Source organism: Pristiophorus japonicus, unplaced genomic scaffold (assembly GCF_044704955.1).
Source record: "Pristiophorus japonicus isolate sPriJap1 unplaced genomic scaffold, sPriJap1.hap1 HAP1_SCAFFOLD_270, whole genome shotgun sequence".
Lineage (NCBI taxonomy): Eukaryota > Metazoa > Chordata > Chondrichthyes > Pristiophoridae > Pristiophorus > Pristiophorus japonicus.
Window position 1 is genome coordinate 834917 of NW_027252450.1, and position 22205 is coordinate 857121.

At 42.1% G+C, this 22205-nt stretch overlaps 1 protein-coding gene across 7 annotated transcripts in view; it reads right to left on the reverse strand.

Annotated features, from left to right (window-relative positions):
- Positions 1–3184: 3184 nt before the first annotated feature.
- The window catches only part of LOC139247334 (T-cell-interacting, activating receptor on myeloid cells protein 1-like), a 29320-nt gene continuing 10299 nt past the window's right edge, over positions 3185–22205 (reverse strand). For 2 of the 7 annotated variants that reach the window (XM_070871601.1, XM_070871603.1), the window contains exons 2-6: positions 16208–16240; positions 14097–14387; positions 10063–10368; positions 8421–8528; positions 3185–4945 (exon numbers count right to left, since the gene is read on the reverse strand). In XM_070871601.1, coding sequence (XP_070727702.1) covers positions 4869–4945; positions 8421–8528; positions 10063–10368; positions 14097–14387; positions 16208–16240 — 815 coding nt within the window. In that variant the 3' untranslated portion in view covers positions 3185–4868. Of the gene's footprint in view, positions 4946–8420; positions 8529–10062; positions 10369–14096; positions 14388–16207; positions 16241–19545; positions 21771–22205 lie in introns of those variants that run through there. The other 5 variants (XM_070871608.1, XM_070871604.1, XM_070871606.1 and 2 more) reach the window with 5 other exon arrangements.

Below are 22205 nucleotides of genomic sequence, written 5' to 3' on the forward strand. Positions count from 1 at the left end.
TGGAAGGGTCACATCTCCAGGCACAAGGCGCAGGGAAAGGTCAAGATCACAGTATGATCAATTCCCTCCTGGGTAACGGCCTCTTACCACTTCCCCAGTTGTGGTTTCCAACCTTAGCACGCTTCTGTTTAACATCCTGCTATGGGTGGAGTTATCTGCCGGTGAGGCAACAGACATGCACTCAGTCATTCCAGAAAGGACATATTGTGGTCAATGCGGTCAAACAGTTTGGATGATTCTACTGCAGACTTGCCACCTTTTGAAAAAAAACTTTCAGCAATTTAACTGTTCCACTCCCGAATTACACTTGGATTGTCCTTCTGAGTATACAGAATTAATCCAGCTGCGTCTACCCGTGATCTTACCAAAATAAAGGTGCATGCAATTCAAAAGAGTCAACTGATATACCATCCATAGCAGTTCGAACAAGTGGTCTCCTTAGAAGTTATTCCAGTCACTTTAACATCCGAGTTGCCAACGAGATGGGAGCGGGTACTGTACTGTTATTGCACTGACTTAGCAACCTGGATGTCATAGCAGTGGGATAAAGTCACGTTATTCGATGCTACAGCCGGGATATTGACCAATCTGGAGCCTTTTATGTGTCGAGTGCAATCAGCGTTTCCTTGCTCACCCTTGGAGTGAATCGAATTGGCTGAGGACTGGAAAGTGGGGGACCTCAGAAGGAGATCAACAATGTTCATTCACTCGGCATTTCCGGATAAAGATCATTGTGGACACTTCAGCCTTATCTTCTCTGTTCACATGCTGACCACCTTTATTTTGTTGGATGTTCATGGAGCCTCCACTTCCTTCAATCCCTCAATGGTCCCTCACCATTGAGAACTGGATGTTGGAGGGCTACAAATCTCCGTTGGATGTGGAATCCCTCCCCTTGTGTTCTTTCTCTCACTGCCCGTTGTGAACAGACTGGGCCTGCTCGGTCGGCGATGTAACAAGGAGCCACTCTTGCTAATGGACAATCAACCCCCGCCCCCCCAGCCAGAGTACTTTCTTTGTCCTTGCTCTCCCCAGATCTTGCTCTAAGTGGGATTAACATGGAGCAGTATTGATCCATCAGCTGATGGAGGGCAGTCGGGGGCAATCAACAGATTATTTCCTTTCGTATGTTTGACCTGAAGTGACTTCGTTGAGCTGAAGACACTGTTGATGACTCCCAGGAACACTCTCTACGACTGTATTCCGTTTTGTCCCCCTCTCTGGTTGATCCCCCCTGTTGGTGGGACAGATCATAATCAACAATAAAAAGAGCAAAGTACCATGGATGCTGGAATCTGAAATAAAGAACAGAAAATTCTGGTAATACTCAGCAGGTCATGCAGCATCTATGGAGCGAGAAACAGAGTTAATGTTGCAGGTCGATGACACCGTCAGAACTGGAAAAAATTAGAGGTGTAACAGATTTTAAGCAAATGTAGGAGCAGGGAAAGGGGGGGATGCAGGAAAGAAGAAAAGGGAAGGACTGTGATAAGGTGGAAGGCAGGAGAGTTTAAATGACAAAAGGGAATGATGGTGGGAGGCAAAGGGAGATGGTAATGGGATAAGTTAAGAAACAAAAGATGTGTCTAGTTGGGGTAAAAATGTAGATGGCAGAATCATCAACAGCTGCTGTGGGAAAAAGAGAAAAACAGAAAAATATAGTGGCAGAAGTTATGTTTTGAAATTGTTGAACTCGATATTGAGTACAGAGGCTGCCTGGTGCCTAAATGATGCATGAGGCGTGGTTACTCGTAACCAAGAATGGTGAGGGAGGAATCTAGAAAGTGTGATTCTGACGATATGACTGTGTCGGACTGATAAAGAACTATATTTTGGGAGAGTTCTTTGGTATCAGGTAGTGAGGAGGCCTTTGCGGGATCCGACTGGGCTGGGTGTGCCCTGTGTCATGTCTTGCTTCGATGCGTGTCCCAGCTGTATGTTCCATCATGCACACTTATCTGTTTGCCTTTGCTGCGCTTTTATTACGCTGTGATTTTCTCTGCCACTTCAGAGGGAAGGTCAGAGTCGATGTGGGACAGGATTTACATGTAACCCAAACCGGTGAAGGAGGCAGGTTCCCCTCCCTAATGGACACTGGGCAATCTTGCTCACGTTAGCAAACAGTTACCCGTGTCAGGATAAGGGAACATCATTTGATGTTCACCTCAGACAACAATTACATAAAATTACATGAAATTAACAGAATGAAACTGGCCCATTCGGCTCCAACAGGTTTATGCCAGAGTTTATGACCCGCACGAACCTCCTCCCACCCTACTCCATCTAACTCTGTCAGCATATCCCTCGAATCCTTTCTCTCTCATGTTCTACTCCCGCCTCCATGTCAATGCAACTTTGCTATTCGCCTCAACTGCTGCACGTGGCAGGAAGTTGAAAGTCTACAGGAAAAGATTCACGTGATGTAATTCACTCTTACTCCTAAGGGAGATGTGTTCAACTCTAGCAAACATGAGTTCATCATTTAAATTTACAACAAAGACTTAACATAGTAAAACTTTTCAAAGTACTTCACAGGAGCGTTGTCAAACGACATTTGACACCGAGCCACATAAGGAGATCTTAAAGCAGATGACCAAAAGCTTGGTCAAAGAGGTAGGTTTTAAGAACCGTCTTCAAGGGGAAAGTGAAGTAGAGAGGCGCCGATTGCTAGACAGGGAAATCCAGAGTTTTAGGGCCTAGGAAGAGCTATCAATGGTGGAGCAATTAAATTCAGGGATGCTAAAGAAGGCAGAATTAAAGGAGCACAGATATCTTGTTGGGCTTTAGGGCTGGGGGAGATTCCAGAGATAGGGAGGGGTGAGACCATGGAGGGACTTGTGAAAAAGGATGAGAATTTTAAAATCGAGGCGTTGCTTAACCAGGAGCCAATGGAGGTCAGCGAGCAGAGGGGGTGATGCGTGAGCGGGACTTGGTGCAAGTTACGACACAGCAGCCGAGTTTTGGATGAACTACGTTTACAGAGCGTAGGCCAGCCAGGAGTGCGTTGGGATAGTCAATTCTAGATGTTACAGAGTTTACCACTTCTTCCTGTTATTCAGTGATCAGCCTCCCCATGCATATTAACACTAAAATCTGTTCTTAGTGCTGACGTTTAGAAGCCGGAAACAGTTCCTGCTTTGCATATCTTACCTTAGAAAGATTGAACCGGATACAGAAATCACTCGGTGAGCAAAGGTAATTTATTTGTGAAATGTTGAGACATGACACACAGCGGAGATTATATACGTCACATGTATCATATATATCAATGCAGATTCTATTTTCATTCCATAGAAACAATTTGAAACAAATTATATTTATTTAGCAACTATCACGGCCCCATGGAGCTGCCGTGTACTACCAATTACAACGATTCTGAAATATGGTCCCGAGAGCACTGTAGAGAAACGCGACACCCCATTTGCTCACTGCAATGTCCCACAAATAGCAAAGAGATAAATGATAAGACAATCGTTTTCAGGGATGTTTGTTAAGAGATCAATGTGCACCAGAATAGCCGGGGAGAACTACCCAGCTTTTAATCGACTAGCGTGATGGCATTTATTCCCTCCAACTGAGAGAGCGACCAAGACTTTGGTTAACCGAATTCTGAAATATGCAATTATATAGGGCCCTGGTAAGACCGCACGTGGAGTATTGTGTACAGTTTTGTTCTCTTTAGCTAAAGAGGGATAGTCCTGCCATAGAGGGAGTGCGAGGAAGGCTCACCAGACTGATTCCTGGGATAGGGGGATTGTCCTATGAAGAGAGATTGAGCAGACTAGGCCTATATCCTCCAGAGTTTAAAAAAATTAAAGGTGATCTCATTGAAACAGACAACATTATTACAGGGCTTGACATGTAGATGCAGGAAGGATGTTTCCCCTGGCTGGGGAGTCTGTAGCCAGGGATCACAGTCTCAGAATAAGTGGGCCGCCATTTAGGACGGAGATGAGAATACATTTCTGCACTCACTGAGTGGTGATCCTTTGGAACGATCTACCCCAGAGGGCTGTGGTGTGGAGGCTCAGTCGTTAAATATAATCAAGAGAGAGATCGATAAATGTTTGGATATTAAGTGAATGAATGGCTATGGGGATAGTACAGGAAGGTGAAGATCAGCCATGATCTCGTTGAATGGTGGAGCAGGTTCGACCGGCCGAATGGCGTACACCTGCTCCTATTCCTTCCGTTCCTCTGTTCTCACCTCTCATTTGAAACACTGCGTCTCCAAAAGAGCATCCCCCAAGTGTCAGCCTGCATTATGTGCTGACGTCTGTGCAAGTGTTCTACCAATGAGCCCAGGCTGACACTTCAGCTCAAAGTTGATGTTCCCAAGCATCAGAATAATAAGCTCAGGGCAGGATCAAGGCAGTCCTGCAAACTATTCAGCTCAACTGCAGGAAGACACGTTAGATTTACTCCGATTATAATGTGCAAACCAACACGAATTGCTTAAGAGATGAGATAGCAATGATCATCTGAAAGGCAGTTCCAAGAAATGAAATCATTCAATGAACCTTAACCCTGCACATTTCCAGTGCTAAGATTGTTGTTCAGTATAAGCCTGTGTTAATGGTAGAATTTCTCAGAAAACTCATCAACGAAATTGCGGCAATAAGGCACATCATCAGCACTGTATCATCAGCATCAGACCGCCCTGAGAGTCCGGGTACACTCGGATCTTCTGGGCTTCTGGTAAAGTCAGTGTAAGGTGCTCAGTCAGGAATTGTCGCTGTAGCCAATATATTAGAGAGAGAACATCACCAAAGCAGACATGGCTGTCCTTTAAAAGAAACAAATACGTATTCTGCAGGCAAGTAATCTCTTCTGCGAAATTTAAAAAAAAACACCTTTGAAACAGCGAATCAACCCATGGACATAGCCACCATGCTTTGTCTGCTGCGGCGGTCTGGCGAACACATTTTATCCAATGTCTCCTTTCCTGTATACGAAGCAAACATAACATTGCATTAGTAGAATGGAGGATAATTGTTGCAGGGTTTCTTAATAGCTTGGGAAGTCCTGTAATATTGACGAAAGGGACATCTGGGGTCAGGGACACGTCAGGAACATTCCCGATCTGGTTCCTGCCCACCTGCTCCTCTATAGAAGTACAACTTCAAACTTCTCATGTAACACAACATTGGTGATTGTAGATAATACAGAGGAGGACTGCAATATATACAGGAAGATATTAATAAACTTCCACATCTGGTGTGTAATTATACACTATATATGTGTGTGGTGGTAAATAGTGTTAGAAAGCAGAAAGAGGGTACACACTCCTTGAAAAATAAGTGTCTAAATGCTGCAGAGGAGGAATAGGACATGGGGGAAATAGACAAATCATAATATGGTGGAATTCTGCATTAGGATGGAGAATGAAATAGTTAATTCAGAGACCATGGTCCAGAACTTAAAGAAGGGTAACTTTGAAGGTATGAGGCGTGAATTGGCTAGGATAGATTGGTGAATGATACTGAAGGGGTTGACTGTGGATGGGCAATGGCAGACATTTAGAGACCGCATGGATGAACTACAACAATTGTACATTCCTGTCTGTCGTAAAAATAAAAAAGGGAAGGTGGCTCAACCGTGGCTATCTAGGGAAATCAGGGATAGCATTAAAGCCAAGGAAGTGGCATACAAATTGGCCAGAAATAGCAGAGAACCCGGGGACTGGGAGAAATTTAGAACTCAGCAGAGGAGGACAAAGGGTTTGATTAGGGCAGGGAAAATGGAGTACGAGAAGAAGCTTGCAGGGAACATTAAGATGGATTGCAAAAGTTTCTATAGATATGTAAAGAGAAAAAGGTTAGTAAAGACAAACGTAAGTCACCTGCAGTCAGAATCAGGGGAAGTCATAACGGGGAACAAAGAAATGGCGGACCAATTGAACAAGTACTTTGGTTCGGTATTCACTGAGGAGGACACAAACAACCTTCCGGATATAAAAGGGGTCACAGGGTCTAGTAAGGAGGAGGAACTGAGGGAAATCCTTATTAGTCGGGAAATTGTGTTGGGGAAATTGATGGGATTGAAGGCCGATAAATCCCCAGGGCCTGATGGACTGCATCCCAGAGTACTTAAGGAGGTGGCCTTGGAAATAGTGGATGCATTGACAGTCATTTTCCAACATTCCATTGACTCTGGATCAGTTCCTATGGAGTGGAGGGTAGCCAATGTAACCCCACTTTTTAAAAAAGGAGGGAGAGAGAAAACAGGGAATTACAGACCGGTCAGCCTGACATCGGTAGTGGGTAAAATGATGGAATCAATTATTAAGGATGTCATCGCAGTGCATTTGGAAAGAGGTAATATGATAGGTCCAAGTCAGCATGGATTTGTGAAAGGGAAATCATGCTTGACAAATCTTCTGGAATTTTTTGAGTATGTTTCCAGTAGAGTGGACAAGGGAGAACCAGTTGATGTGGTATATTTGGACTTTCAGAAGGCTTTCGACAAGGTCCCACACAAGAGATTAATGTGCAAAGTTAAAGCACATGGGATTGGGGGTAGTGTGCTGACATGGATTGAGAACTGGTTGTCAGACAGGAAGCAAAGAGTAGGAGTAAATGGGGACTTTTCAGAATGGCAGGCAGTGACTAGTGGGGTACCGCAAGGTTCTGTGCTGGGGCCCCAGCTGTTTACACTGTACATTAAAGATTTAGACGAGGGGATTAAATGTATTATCTCCAAATTTGCGGATGACACTAAGTTGGGTGGCAGTGTGAGCTGCAAGGAGGATTCTATGAGGCTGCAGAGCGACTTGGATAGGTTAGGTGAGTGGGCAAATGCATGGCAGATGAAGTATAATGTGGATAAATGTGAGGTTATCCACTTTGGTGGTAAAAACAGAGAGACAGACTATTATCTGAATGGTGACAGATTAGGAAAAGGGCAGGTGCAAAGAGACCTGGGTGTCATGGTACATCAGTCATTGAAGGTTGGCATGCAGGTACAGCAGGCGGTTAAGAAAGCAAATGGCATGTTGGCCTTCATAGCGAGGGGATTTGAGTACAAGGGCAGGGAGGTGTTGCTACAATTGTACAGGGCCTTGGTGAGGCCACACCTGGAGTATTGTGTACAGTTTTGGTCTCCTAACCTGAGGAAGGACATTCTTGCTATTGAGGGAGTGCAGCGAGGGTTCACCAGACTGATTCCCGGGATGGCGGGACTGACCTATCAAGAAAGACTGGATCAACTGGGCTTGTATTCACTGGAGTTCAGAAGAATGAGAGGGGACCTCATAGAAACGTTTAAAATTCTGACGGGGTTAGACAGGTTAGATGCAGGAAGAATGTTCCCAATGTTGGGGAAGTCCAGAACCAGGGGACACAGTCTAAGGATAAGGGGGAAGCCATTTAGGACCGAGATGAGGAGGAATTTCTTCACCCAGAGAGTGGTGAACCTGTGGAATTCTCTACCACAGAAAGTTGTTGAGGCCAATTCACTAAATATATTCAAAAAGGAGTTAGATGAAGTCCTTACTACTAGGAATCAAGGGGTATGGTGAGAAAGCAGGAATGGGGTACTGAAGTTGCATGTTCAGCCATGAACTCATTGAATGGTGGTGCAGGCTAGAAGGGCCGAATGGCCTACTCCTGCACCTATTTTCTATGTTTCTATGTCTATGTTTCTAAATAGCATGACAGGTAAACAAGCGAATAAAAAGCAAACAAACAACGGCGATGTTCTTTTCCGGGGGAATAGAGTTCTGTTAAAATGGCATTGGACCTTGTTTAGAGCACACTTGGAGGACTGTGCACAGTTGTGGTCTCCATTTTATAATATTGATATAGAGGCATGCAATAGGTATTAGAATGATACCAGAACCGAGAGGTTATCAAGAATGATTGATCAGGAGATGTTTTGTCTAGAAAAGTAAAGACTGAGGGTTTACCTGATAGAGGCCTTTAAATTTATGGAATGGTTCGATAGGTTAGATGTAGACTTTGCACTTATGGATCAGAACATTATTTTGGGCATGAATATAAGATAGTCACGAATAAATCCTATAAGGAATTAAGAAGGAACTTCTTACACAAAAGAATGGTTCGAATATGGGACTCGCTATCACAGGGAGAGGTTCAGGCAAATAGCACAGTTACATTTAATGGAAGGCTAGATATAAGCAATAGGGAGAAAGGAATATAAGAATATGGTTATGGGCTGAGCTGAAGATGGGTGGGAGGAGGCTGGTGTGGATATAAACACCGGCACGGATCTGATGTACCGAATGGCCTGTTTCTGTGCTGTAAATGCCATGCAATACTACGTGACTGGGTGTGTGCTTTTATCGAGCAGGCTCTGTATTAAGGATAACGATGTGGGCATGTCCTTTCCACAGAGTTCTACACAATAAGTCAAAACACAGGTGAGAAATCTAACACCAGCAACTGTATGTAATGTCTTACCTTGGGGAGACCTTGCACTAACAAGATGTTGAACAATGAATATCACCATCACAATTACCACTAAGGCACCGAGGCAGAGCCGGATTGCGGTCACCATGAGATATTGTTCTGTGGGAGAAGCCAAGATCATTGTAGCTCGTTGTGAGCACGTCTTAACTTAGTAATTAACGCTTCCAAAGTCAACTCAAAATGGAGGTGCATCGTAACTTTAATATTTATGCCATAACATTGTTAACACCCGCTGGCAGTTTCTCTATTGTAACATGAAAATAACCCCAGTAATAACAATTTAAGTTCAGGTAATCATTGTGGGAGTTTAACAGTTTTTCCTTCAAAGTGTTTAACCCATTCCTTTCGAACATATTGATGAATGGTGGGAATCTTTATTAATGCATTTATGATGAACTTAAACATGGTCATTGAAGCAATTGCTGGTATTGTTTGTGTGTAGTAAATTTTGACGAATTTTACAGCTTGCTCAATGCTAATTAGGTTTGATTCTGTTCTCACTTATTTATAGTCTTGTTGTAACTTTGCACACGTGTGTCACCGTGGCAGTACTGGGGACACAAAGGTAAGATTTAAGGCCGTTAACTGTGCACAGATTAGGCCTGAACTCGCTCTCCACATGGGTGAGGACGAGCTGCACACATGTCCGGTTTAAGTATGTGAAGCATGTTAAGAATTCTCTTGACAGATGCACCACATCCTACACTAAAGGGCGCTTATGAACGGAGAGATGAACTTTATGCCCAGCAAATGTCATTCAATTCTTACGCTGGTAACAGCAGGTGTAAGTCCTGCTCTTATCAGTCGTAAGACTTTTAAACTACAGAAAAATACTTTAAAAAAATAATTTAAATATTCCAAATCCTGTTGAATAAGGTAAGTCTACTTTTAGACTTTAAAATAAGTACATTTATTTTTCAAAACATCCATTTTTTGTTTTAAATAATTAATTAAATTCTATTTTTATTAATTTGAAACATGTGATGGTTTTTTGAAAAGTTATTCTCAGTGTTTCTGTAATTTGGGAGGATATTCCCATTCAAACTTATGCTGGTTCGAAACGTACGGAACTCACATAAATTTGAATGGGGATTCTCACAACCCTGAGAGGTTGGTCTGGCCCACGTGATCACATCGATGACGTATTGCGACCCAGCGTGAGATATTGTTCTGTACGAAGCCCGTACACTTCTGGGCCAATAACAATATTGGTCACAAATGGAAGAGCTTCAGTCCATCCATTTAACCGCATTGACAGTTTGCAGCCAGCCGCTCCCTGGTATGTGTGCTGTCTTCGTGGACCAACGCAGAGAGGGTGGACAATGAAATCGGAAGGTACCTGGAATTTCTACACCTGTAAAGCGAGTTAAATAACCCACACAGCGCTGATAGCGTGACATGTGTCTGTGGATAACGAGCAGAGGGTTTAGCTTCTGCAGGCTATGCAACACGAAGGTAAAGATTAAGACAGGAGATCAAGAACCGGCCCCAGTTAACCATTTCAGGGAAATTCGTGAATCTCGATTGCATGTTAAATGGAATTGGCCACCTATATTAACTATATATGAGCGAAACTGTCAGACATTGAGATAGAAGAACATACAACCTGTTTTTGATATGTTTTGGTCCCTACCTTTCTCAGTAATCGCCACGTCTTTGCTGAACGGCGAGTCTGTCGAACGTCCAACAACCTCTGTTTGATATCGGCAACTATAATTTCCTCCAGAGCCTTCGCTTCGGGTATTTATGGTGAAGGTCACAATCTGCTCACCGCCGGTCACAGTACGAGACTGTACAGGGTTTCCTTTGCCATCTTTGTACAAGTGAAATGTCCCCCCTCCAGAGCGAATGTCACCTTTGCAGGAAATGGCCACATTGTTTCCATTTGAAGCAGTGCCGGAATCTGGGTCCATGTAGATAGTCGGCACCAAGAGACTCTCTGTAACAAAAGTATTGTATGCAATTGTGCTGCAAATCTCGACTGATTAACTTAATAGGATGCTTTTAGAACAAAATCTGTCCGATTGCACCTCATGTACACATGGAATTTCGTTATTACCCAAAAGTTAAGGATGGCGGGAGAGCGGTTTAAACCAGGAAGTACTGATTCTTTCTTTGGTTCCAGGATATTCCGTTCATTCTGTTTTTATCTGCTTTCAATAATGAAAATTGTGTAGCCACTTACCGCACGTCTCCATTCAATCTGCACAAACTGACCTTCCTTTAGCTCAACTCTTCAATTGCCTTCCCATTCTCAGGACGATATTTTTCTATCGGATTTCAATTGATAGATTTGAAAACTACGGAAGTTATGCTAAACCTGCATCGGTACTTGGAAAGACCACACTTGGAGTACTGCGTACACTTCAGGTCTTCATATACCTTGGTTAGACGACACGTGGAGTATTGTGTATAGTTCTGGTCTCCATATACTTTGGAGAGATCACACTTGGAGTACTGCTTACAGTTCTGGTCTACATATATCTTAGACAGACCACACTTGAAGTACTGCGTACACTTCTGGTCCCGTTATACCTTGGTTAGACCAAACTTGGAGTACTGCGTACAGTTATGGTCTACATATAGAGTTGTTAGACCACACTTAGAGCACTGCGCATAGTTCTGGATTCCGTATACCTTGGTTTGACCACACTTGGAGCACTGCGTACAGTTCTGGTTGCCAGATTATAAAAAGGATACAGAGGCACTGGAGAGGGTGCAGAGAAGAATTACAAGGTTGATACCAGAAATACAAGGGTACAAATATCAGGAAAGGATGAACAGGCTGGGACTCTTTTCTCTTGAAAAAAGAAGGCTGAGGGTTGACCTAATAGAGTTCTTTAAAATATAAAAAGTTTTGATAGAGTGGATACTGAGTGGATGTTTCCACTTGTGTGGAAGAGCATAACTAGAGGCTATCAACATAAAATAGTCACCAAGAAAACCAATCGGGAATTAACAAGAAAATTATTTTCCAAAGAGTGATGAGAATGTGGAACTCGCTTCCACAAGAAATGATTGAAGCGAATAGAATAGATACATTTAAGGGTAGTCTAGACAAGCATATGAGAAAGAAGTGAATAGAGGGTTATGTGGATAGATTTAGTTGAAGAAAGACGAGAGGAGACTCGAGTGGAGCATAAAGACTGGCACAGACTGGCTATGTAATCCTATGATTTTTTTGGCATATGTAACTAAATTTATTAAAAACTAGGCCCATACTCACCCATCCCAAAGTACCATGATAGTTTACTTTCTTAATTGCCTTAGTCATTCGTTTGGAGATAAGGGATCTGATGTGACTGTTGCTACAGTAGCTGAGATTGCAGCAACACATATAACGTTAGTTGTAGTCACCAATTAGAGCACAGTATTAACATCAGTGTAGTGATTACAAAATGAATGAATAACATCCCTGATCTCTCAGCACGTAAATTTACTACACATTCTTTCTGAACATGAATTTGATATGTTACACCATATATATGGTGTAACATATATATATATAAATTTACAGGGAGAAATTACACAAACTAGTCGGGTATTCCCTGGAATTTAAAAGGTTAAGGGGGGATCTGATCGAAGTTTTCAGGATATTAAGGGGAACAGATAGGGTAGATAGAGAGAAACTATGTCCGCTGGTTTGGTATTCTAGGACATGTGGGCATAGTCTAAACAGTAGAGCCAGACCTTTCAAGATGGCAATTCGGAAACACTTCTACACACAAAGGACAGTAGAACTTTGGAATTCTCTTTGGCAAACGGAAATTCATGCTCGATTCATCGTTAATTTTAAAACGGATATTGAGAGCTATTTATTAACCAAAGGTACTAAGGGATATGGGCCAAAGGCAGGTATCTGGAGTTCGGTCGCAGATCAGCGTGATCTCATCGAATGGAGGAACAGGCTCGAGTGGCTGAATAGCCTAGTCGTGTTCCTATGCTCCAAATGTAACTCAGTTAATTCGGTTGCTGAAATGTGTTCATGTTTAGTTATTTCAGTGCGCAGAAAAAATGTGGTTAGCATCAGTCGAGAGAGAAAGAGAGAGCGAGAGATATATATTACACTTTGCAACTGCCAGTGCTCAAGATTGAAGTAAGGCTGACTATAGTTGGCCTACTATAAACATGTAACCACATATTATTGCAGGCGACATGAGAGGTTGTTGATGGACAAACAATGTAAATTTGTGTGGGTATGAATCGGCTGAAGGACTGTGCATTGACGGGAAACTAGCGAATCTTGATGTACGATAAATGTGTGCGTATGAATTGGTGAAGGAAAGTGCACGGCCCGGAAGCTACAAAATAAGGACAGGCCAATTCCAGTTTGATAAAAAAAAGAATACTGTATAAAAAATAATGTATTTTGTTACAGTTTGAGAAAAAGAGAGAAACTTATTTAATGTATGCCTACACTCGGAACTGCTGACAAACTCTGCTTATAAACTGCATTATACTCTGAAGAAATTATACTCTGCGTTCAGGTTATTTGTTATGTAAAAGTAGAAAACAATAAAGTGATTTATAACCATAACCATTGCTACTGAACTGAACAACAGAAAACTGTTTACAACCAGCGGATTCCTGTAACTTTCTGACACGTGAGGCACTCATTTATTCCCCTGATACTCACAGTGTAAACCCTCTCTGTAATCAGTGCATCGATATTAGCACTCACTCACCCTATAAGACCCACCGTTTCACAAACGATTCTGCCTCGTTACAAACCACACTTCCAATTGCATCTGTTGCTGGTTTTCCCTGTTTGGCATACACAGTTAAATATTAAACAGGTTGTAAAAGAGCACCATGCACAATGGTGCTCATAGAAGCAGCCCTTCCCACTCCACATTGATCGGTGGTATCCGGTAGAGGGTGAGAATTTGTACACCAGCCTCTCAAAATACTATTACAATTTGCTCCCACGTAAAGGCAGCATTTAACGTCAAACAGATATGTGGACAATTTGCGGAAACTCGCTGTAAAATTCTCACCCTTACTCCCAAAGAGCATCAAACAGTGGCAGGCTACAATGATTCCCAATGACATAGAATTAAGCAACTGTAATTGATTTCCAAATGCCATAAGGACAGGGGACCTTACAGCATCGGAAATTATACATTTAGTGATATATTTATATAGACTCTCCCAATTCAAATTCATGTCCCGCTTCAGTAGAAGGTTTGGACTCCATACGATTGGTTTTAACTTGAAAAACACGTTTAACCAATGCTTATATTCCGCTAGACCGATCAATGTGGAGTGGGAAGGGCAGCTTCTCAGACCAGAAGCATATTGAAGGCTTTTGGCGTCGGCCAGAGGCGCTCTCTGTCCATGAATGAAAAGCGCTGGATTTTTCTATAGGTTGGAAAAGGCGGGGTGACATGTCTTCGCATAAGAAGAGAAAACTGGGGGAACTTTCGAGGATATGACATGCCTCTGCCACGTACATTAAATGCTAGACTGAACTGGAGCTGGAGTTTAAACTGAACTCCACCCAAATTTACAACATCAATTTCAAATCCATGTACAGGCCTTTGGATAGTAAACCAACCTCCAATGGCCAATATGAATTCAGCCCAAGTGACCTTCGCGTCTGCTGGATCGCTCGGAAATCACAAACTGATGGAAGCCCATTGTGGAGAATTGATTTTGCTAACCTACCTCGAACAACTATCTGAACAGGGTCGCTCCTTTTTGAGTGTATCCATTGTCCATTCTCCGAGAGCAGACATTCACATGTGTAACCTCCTTCATAGCCCTTTTCTGCTGTTAAATTAAAAGAGGTCTCACATTGTCCTTTCTGAGGGTCCAGTTCCATCCAAAAATGATCACTGTTGTAATAATGGTTCATTGTGATGGGACAGCGACAGCGGCAATTCAAATTTATGTTCTCTCCTTTTAAGAACACTCCATAGTGTGGATTCAAATGCAAGATTGACTTTTCTGAATCGTCTGAGGAATATAAAGTCAACTCAGTTTATACAGGGAACACATTAATCAATCAATGTCATCAGTATCATCAGCCAAGTACTATGTGCACAATGTGGCACCAAACTGGGAGGTGAAGTTAAATAACTAGTTGCCTTTATATAGCGCCTTTCATGACCACCACACGTCTCAAAGCGCTTTACAGCCACTGAAGTTCTTTTGGAGTGTAGTCACTGGTGTAATTTGGGAAACGTGCCAGGCAATTTGCGCAAAGCCAGCTCCCACAAACAGCAACGTGATAATGACCAGATAATCTGTTCTGGTTATGTTGTGTGAGGGACAAATATTGGCCAGGATACCGGGGATAACTCCCCTGCTCTTCTTCCAAGTATTGCAATGGGATCTTTTACGACCACCTGAGAGGGAAGATAGAGCCTCGGTTTAACGTCTCAACCGAAAGACGCCACCTCCAATACTGCGGTGCTCCATCTGCACTGCACTGGGAGAGTCACCCTATAGTTATGTGCTGAAGTCCCAGGACTGGGATTTTAACCCACAACTGATGACTCTGGGGCGAGTGTGGTCCACATTGAATTAACACAGAGGAGGACTGTGACAAAATACAGGAAGACATTAATAAATTTGCATAATGCGCCTGTAATTGGCAATGAACTTCATTATAGACTAGTGCGATGTGATACATTTTGGTCGGAAGAATAAGGACGTCACATATATATTGAAAATGTAATGTATAAATAGGGTTGATGATCAGAGGAATCAGTGGGTGCACAGACACACATCGCTGAAAGTTGCGACCCAAGCTAATATGACAATAAGATGGCAAACAGAGCACTGGTGTTCAATTCTAGAAGGGAAGAATTGAAAAGCTAAGAAGTTCATTAAACTTGTATACAACAATTATTATACCACACTTGGAGCGCTGTGCACAGTTCTGGTCCCCATGTACCATGGTTAGACCACACTTGGAGCACTACGCACAGTCCTGGACTCCTTATACATTGGTTAGACCACACTTGGAGCACTGTGCACATTTCTGGACTCCTTATACCTTGGTTAGACCACATGGAGCATTTGAGCGTCAGCCTAGATATTTTGTGCTCAAGTTCCTAGTGTGGGACTTGAACCCAGAACCTTACCTACCAAGTAAATACCGAAGAGCACTGTGACAACATACAGGAAGACATTAACAAACATGCAAATTGCGCCTGTAATTGGCAAACGAAATTCGATCTAAACAAGTGTGATGTAATAGATTTCGGCAAGAAGAATAAGGTCACATATTCCTTGTAAAATAAATGTCCAAATTGAGTTGAAGAACAGAGATATCTGGAGGTGCAGATACACAAATCATTGATAGTAGCGACGCACGTTAATAAAACACGAAGAAAGCAAACATAGCACTGAGGTTCATTTCTAAAGCGATAGAATTGAAAAGCAGGGAAGTTATGTCAAACTTGTATCGAACCATAGCAAGTCCAAAAGTGTGCCACTGAGAACAGTTCTGGTCTATTATTATAAAAAGGACATATGGGTAGTAAAGAGTTATCAAAAACTTAGCTCGAATGATAACATAATGGAGACGTTTTATCTATCAGGATGGATGGAGCAGGCTGGAGATCTTTTATCTAGAAAATGGAAGATTGACGGGCGACCTAATCGAGGTATATAAGATTATGAAAGGGTTTGGTATGGTAAACATAGCGAAAATGTTTTCAGCTGAGGGCAAGACCAGAAGTAAGGACCATAAACATACAATAGGCACTAATAAATCTAAGAAGAAATGAAGGAGAAACAGGTTATTCACATTAATGTCAAATACTCACGAATGTTTTGTCCAGTCAGCACCTGCATATGAACTGAAAGAGAACCAAATGGAGAAAATCAACAATTCCACCCATCAATAACCTATTGATCTGCAGCAAAATCCAGCAATTCTCAGAGCTCGGATTTTACTACTTCCTAAATAGACATCAGAATTTTCTCAGTTTCATTTGTACCATTGTAATTCAGTACAAGTAAAGTGGAATATGAAAATTGAAAGTTATCAAACAACATCAAGCATAAATATATTACTACATAAAGCAACAAATTGTATAACCCTGGAAAAAAGGAACATTTTGAAATGTCCCGTTCTGTTTCGTACTGGATACAAAATGTTCTACATTTTCAAGACTAGCACAAAAACAGATATGCATAATTTGAGACAGACACATGAACAGAAAGAAAGAGATAAAAATAAATAAGGAGAGAAAGGATTGAAAGACAGAAAGAAAGAAAGAAAGAGAGAAAGAAAGATAGAAAGAAAGAAAAAATGGAGCAAGAACGAGGGAAAGAGAGAAAGAGAGAATAAAAGAAAGAAATAAAGAGAGACAGAAAGAGGTAAAACAAAAAAGAGAGAGAGAAAGCAAGAAAGACAGAAACAAAGAAAGATATTATGGGCCGGAAATTCCAATCGAGGTCTTCCCGTGGGCAAACTACTGAAAAAAGGGGAAAAAATGCGCACTTACCTGAAGGTGCAGCACCCGTTCGAACTTCCGATCCTGAGGCCTTCACGCCCTGCGCATCGGAGCGCATGTGTTGAGCTGTCCGTATGCTGGAGCTGGAGTCACATGTCTCTGGGCAGCCAATCTAGGTACAGTATTTTCTCATTCAGAATAATGGGAACTCCGTAAGTTGGATTTCCCATTATTATGAATGAGAAACACCTCTCCCCAAACACACAAAGCACTAATAAAAAATAGAAAAATACACTACATATTTAAGATTCATTTAAATTAAATTTCTTATAAAAAAAACTAGTTTCCTGATTTTTTAAAAGTTTATAAAATTATGCCTTTAAATAAACTTACCGTAGTAGGGAGGCTTACTAACAATAAAATATGTTTTCATATGTGTTTATTTAATTTAATTTTAATGTTTATGTATGTTTTTAAACACTTGCGCCTGTAAAAGTTAGCTGTATACCTGCTTTTTCAGGCGCAAGATTTTTGAGTACATTTGCTGGGCAAGATATGCGTAAATAGCGGAAATATTGCCCTGCAAGTGTCCTCCCTCCCGATATGCGCGAGATCTGTCCAGCCAGAAACTTGACAGATCGGAAAAGCCCGGTTTTCAGCGCATAAGCATTGCGTGCTGAAAACCGGCTTTTCCGATGCCTTCCCGGCTCCATCGAAACTTCGATCGGACCAGGGACACCGGAATTTCAGGGCCATTGATAAGCCGGATAGATAACGGAAAAACTCTATGGATGCAGAAAATCGGACATACAAACAGTAAATGCAGGAAACACTCAGCGGGTCAGGCAGCATCTGCGTGGAGAGAAGCAAACTTGCCATTTTAGTTCGAATATTTAATCAGAACTCGAAGATATTAGAGATGAAGCGTTGTTAAAAATAAGGAGGGAAAGGGGATCCCCTCCCAGAAACCTATTTTTCCACACTTCCGGCATCGCCACCACCCTCCCAGTTCCCATTTCTGACTCTCTGCGGCCCTGGGGGTCTACCTCAGTCTCTTCTGCCACATTCCCGAACCGGGGAAGCCATTCCACTTTATTCAATGTTCCATGGTGCCTTCACCTCTGCTGTTCTACTGCAATCATTTAAAAAATACTGGACTCAATATGTGTTTCTACACTTGATCCATTATCACTCCCATTTTCCTGACAGCATCATCCATTCTGGCATTGAATCAGTCATATCCTTCCCCCTGTCACGAAGCTGCCCCTCGGTCCATGCAGCAGAGAGGATCTCCAGTCGTCTTGGGTAAACTTACCACTGGACCAAGGCCTAGCTCTTTCAAACCCGTGTGGTGTCTGGTGTGCAACGGTCACCACACGTTAAAAAAAAATCCACGCACAGCCATCATCCACCCTTGAGGATGTAGTTCAGGTCCTTCATTGAAACACCTGTGAACTCATCCTTTTTTGGCGTGGAAGCAAGTCATCCTTGTTTCGAGGGACCACCTATGGTCATGATTATCCTGCCATATGTATTTGCTCAAAAGCTGCCCATCGCTAACAACTCCCAGTTCTGAAGAAAGGTCAGCGACCTGAAAGGATAGCTCTGCTCCCTCTCCACAGATGATCCCTGGCCTGTTGAGTGTCACCAGCACTTTCCGTTTGACGTCACTTAGATAAATAATTTGTATTTGGATTCGTTTCTTGGCAGCCACATATTCCTGGTTCATTCTTCCTTTAATAAGCTTTTTGTAAATTCTGCGAAAAGAGTCTGCAGATCATGAGAAACATCCGTGTGGTTTCTTTAAGCTAGCAGAGCACAGTTTGTACCCTGTGAATTGCTATTTCACGTTTCCACTTCAAAATATAGTTGGAATATAATCGAATCTGCTCATTCGTTTGCGGAACTCTCTATTTGAACCTTTCCTTGACATAAAGATCTTCGAGTACAGAAATATACCAGACACTAGACCCATACTCACCCATCCCACGAATAACCGAGAGAGGAATCATGTTGTAATTAGCTTGGCACACACTATTCAGATCCTTCAATGAACCGAGATAGTTTACTCTCTCAATAGTCTTGGTACTGCGTTTGCAGATAACGGATATGACGTGGCTGTTGCCATAGCAACCAAGATTGCAAACCAGATATCACATCAGCTGTAGTCACCAATTCGTGCACTGCATTAACATTAGTCAAGGTGTCACTAAATGAATGAATAACATCCCTTAGTTGTAATGAAGGATTGTGGTATGCATTTGTGAGGACATAGTTTCCGAGGCAGGAGAGATGAAAGGAGGAATGATGATAGGGAGAACAGTCAGGGAAGGATAGAGAGAAAAGGAAAAGGAGGGAACAATAAATGGAAAGAGAGATGGCCGGCTCTGGTCCAGAGCAGTAGGCAAATGGCCCATGCTCTTGGACGCAGGGAAACAGTGATGGGCTCGTGCCAATTGTGTTAGATGCAAATATTAAACTAGACACATAAATGAACCGAAAGAAAGAAAGAACGAAGAAAAGAAAGAAAGAGTGAATGAAAGAAATAAAGAGAGACAGAAAGAGAAAAGGCGAAAAAGAGAGAGAGAAAGGAAGAAAGACAGAAACAAACAAAGAAAGAAAGAAAGATATTATGTGCCTGAAATTCCGATCGAGGTCTTCCCGTGGGCAAACGACTGGAAAATAGAAAAAAAATGTGCACTTACCGGAAGGTGCTGCACCCGCTCGAACTTCCGATCCTGAGGCCTTCGTTCCCTGCGCATCGGAGCGCGTGCGCGCTGGGATATCCGTCTGCTGGAGCTGGGGTCACATGGCTCTGGGCAGCCAATCCAGGTAGAGTATTTTGTCACTCATAAGAATGGAAACTCCGTAAGTTGGAGTTCCTATTATTATGAATGAACCCCACTCCCCCCGCAAACGCACAAAACGCTAATATAAAATAGAAAAATACACTACATACTTAAGATTCATTTAAATTAAAGTTGTGCTATTTCATCTTTTGCTTCTCTTAACAGCCTGGGATAATTTTCATTCGTATCTGGAGAATTATTCGCTTTCAAAGCTGTTAAGTCCCTTAATACTTCCTCTCTCGCTATGTTCATCTTGCCATTATTTCACACTCCTCCTCCCTCATTGCATTGTCTGCATCACTCTCTCTTTTGTGAAAACAGATGCAAAGTATTCATAAGACTCTTCTGCCTCCACAAACATATTTACATTATGGTCCCACTCTTTCTTTAGTTATCCTCATGCTCTTAATGTATTTATAAAACATCTTTGGGGTTTCCATGATTTTACTTGCCAAAATGTTTTCCTGCTCTCTCCGCTTTCCTGATATAGTTTTTAATTGCACCACTGCACTTCTTATATTCTTGTAGAGTTTCAGCAGTGTTGAGTTCTCGGTATCTGCATAAGCTTCACTTTTATTCTTTATCTTACACTGTATGTCCCTTGACATCCAGGGGGTTCTAGATTCGTTAGCCCCACCCTTTTTATTTAATGGAACAGACTTGACCTGTACCCTGAGCATCTCCTCCTTCAATGCCTCCCACTGCTCTGACACTGATTTACCATCAAGTAGCCGATTCCAGTCCACTTTGGCCAAATCGCATCTCAGCTCAGCAAAATTGGCTTTATCGCAATTGAGAACTTTTTTTCATGGAACACCTTTGTCCTTTTCCATAAATCCTACTGAATTACGATCATTCGCACTAAAATATGTTCCCACCGATATCCCTTCCACCTGCCCATCTTCAGTCCTCAAAACCAAGTCCAGAACTGCCCTCTCCCTTGCTGGGCGTGTTACATACTGGCTAAGGAAGTTCTCCTCAATGCATTTTAGGAATTCCGCACCCTTTGTACCATTCACAGTTCTTTTCCCAGTTAATATTCGGGTAGTTCAAATCTCCCACTATTGCAGCTCTACAGTTTTGGTAATTCGCAGCAATTTGCCAACATATTTGTTCTTCTATCTTACTCTGACAGTTTCGGAGTCTATTCTTCCAATATTATGATCGCCCCTTTTCTAATCTTCAATTCGACCCAAATGGCCTCGTTTGATAACCCATCTAACATTTCAACCCATCTAACATTTCATCCCTCCTCACAGCTGTAATAATTTATTGAATCAATCGTGCGGACACGTCCTTTTTTTAACCACCTCTCTTTCCCGTCTGATAACCTGTAAACAGGAATGTTCAGCTGCCCTTCTTTCAGCCATGCCTCAGTGATAGGTATAATATCATACTCCCAAGTGTCAATCTGTGATCTCTACTCATCTGCCTTATTCCCTATACTCCTTGCATTGAAGTATATACCATTTAGTGGTGCCAAACTCCCTTGTCTATTTTCCAGCCCTTCTTTCCTCTGTCTTCCAAATTTACTTTCTACTTTTTTACTGCCCAATTCCAGCTTTGCTTCTCTCGCCACTGAATTTACTCTCCGGTTCCCATCCCCCTGCCAAGCTATTTGAAACCCTCTTCATTTAATACACTTTTTAAAATTCTACGAAAAGGGTGTCCAGATGATCAGAAACATTTTATCTTTGTGTTCTACGTTTCAACTACCAGCGCACATCATCCAGTTTTTAAATTGCTATTTCACGTTTTTACAATTTCAAATTATACATCAAATTTGAGTGACGTTGCTCATTAGAAAAAAAGATTTGCGAGCTACGCCCTGTGCAGGCACTTCCCCAATCGCAAACAGTTTGTGGAACTCTCTATTTGAACATTTTCATAACATAATGATCATCGTATAGTGAAAGGTACCAGACACTAGACTAATACTCACCCATCCCAAGAACAACTGAGAGAGTAAACATGCTCTAAGTTTGTCACACACTGTTCCGATCCACTAAAGTACTGAGATAGTTTACTTTCTTAATTGTCTCAGTCTTTGTTCTGCAGATAACGGATATGATGTGGCAATTGCTGTAGCAACCGAGTTTGCAAACTAGATATCACCTTATCTTGAATCATTCATTGGAGCACTGTACTATCACGAGTCAAGATGTTCTTAAAGGAACGAATAACATCACTTATTCAGAAACAGAGTTAGCATTTTAGTTCGATAAATTTCAAGGGAACTGAAAGACATTAGAGAAAAAGAGATTCTAAAATAAGCACTGGAAATGGGATCCTCTCACAGACACTTCTCTTTCCGCACATCCGGCGTCACTGCTTCCCTCCCAGAACACATTTCGAACCAATATCCATACCTTGTGTGTCTACCACCCTTTCTTCCACCACATTCACAACCAGCTCAAGCCTCTGCGCTTGGTTTGTTTTCCATTATTCCTTTCCCTGTTCTCGTGCAACCATTTAAAAATATCTGGACCCAAATATGTGTCTCTAGACTTGGCCCA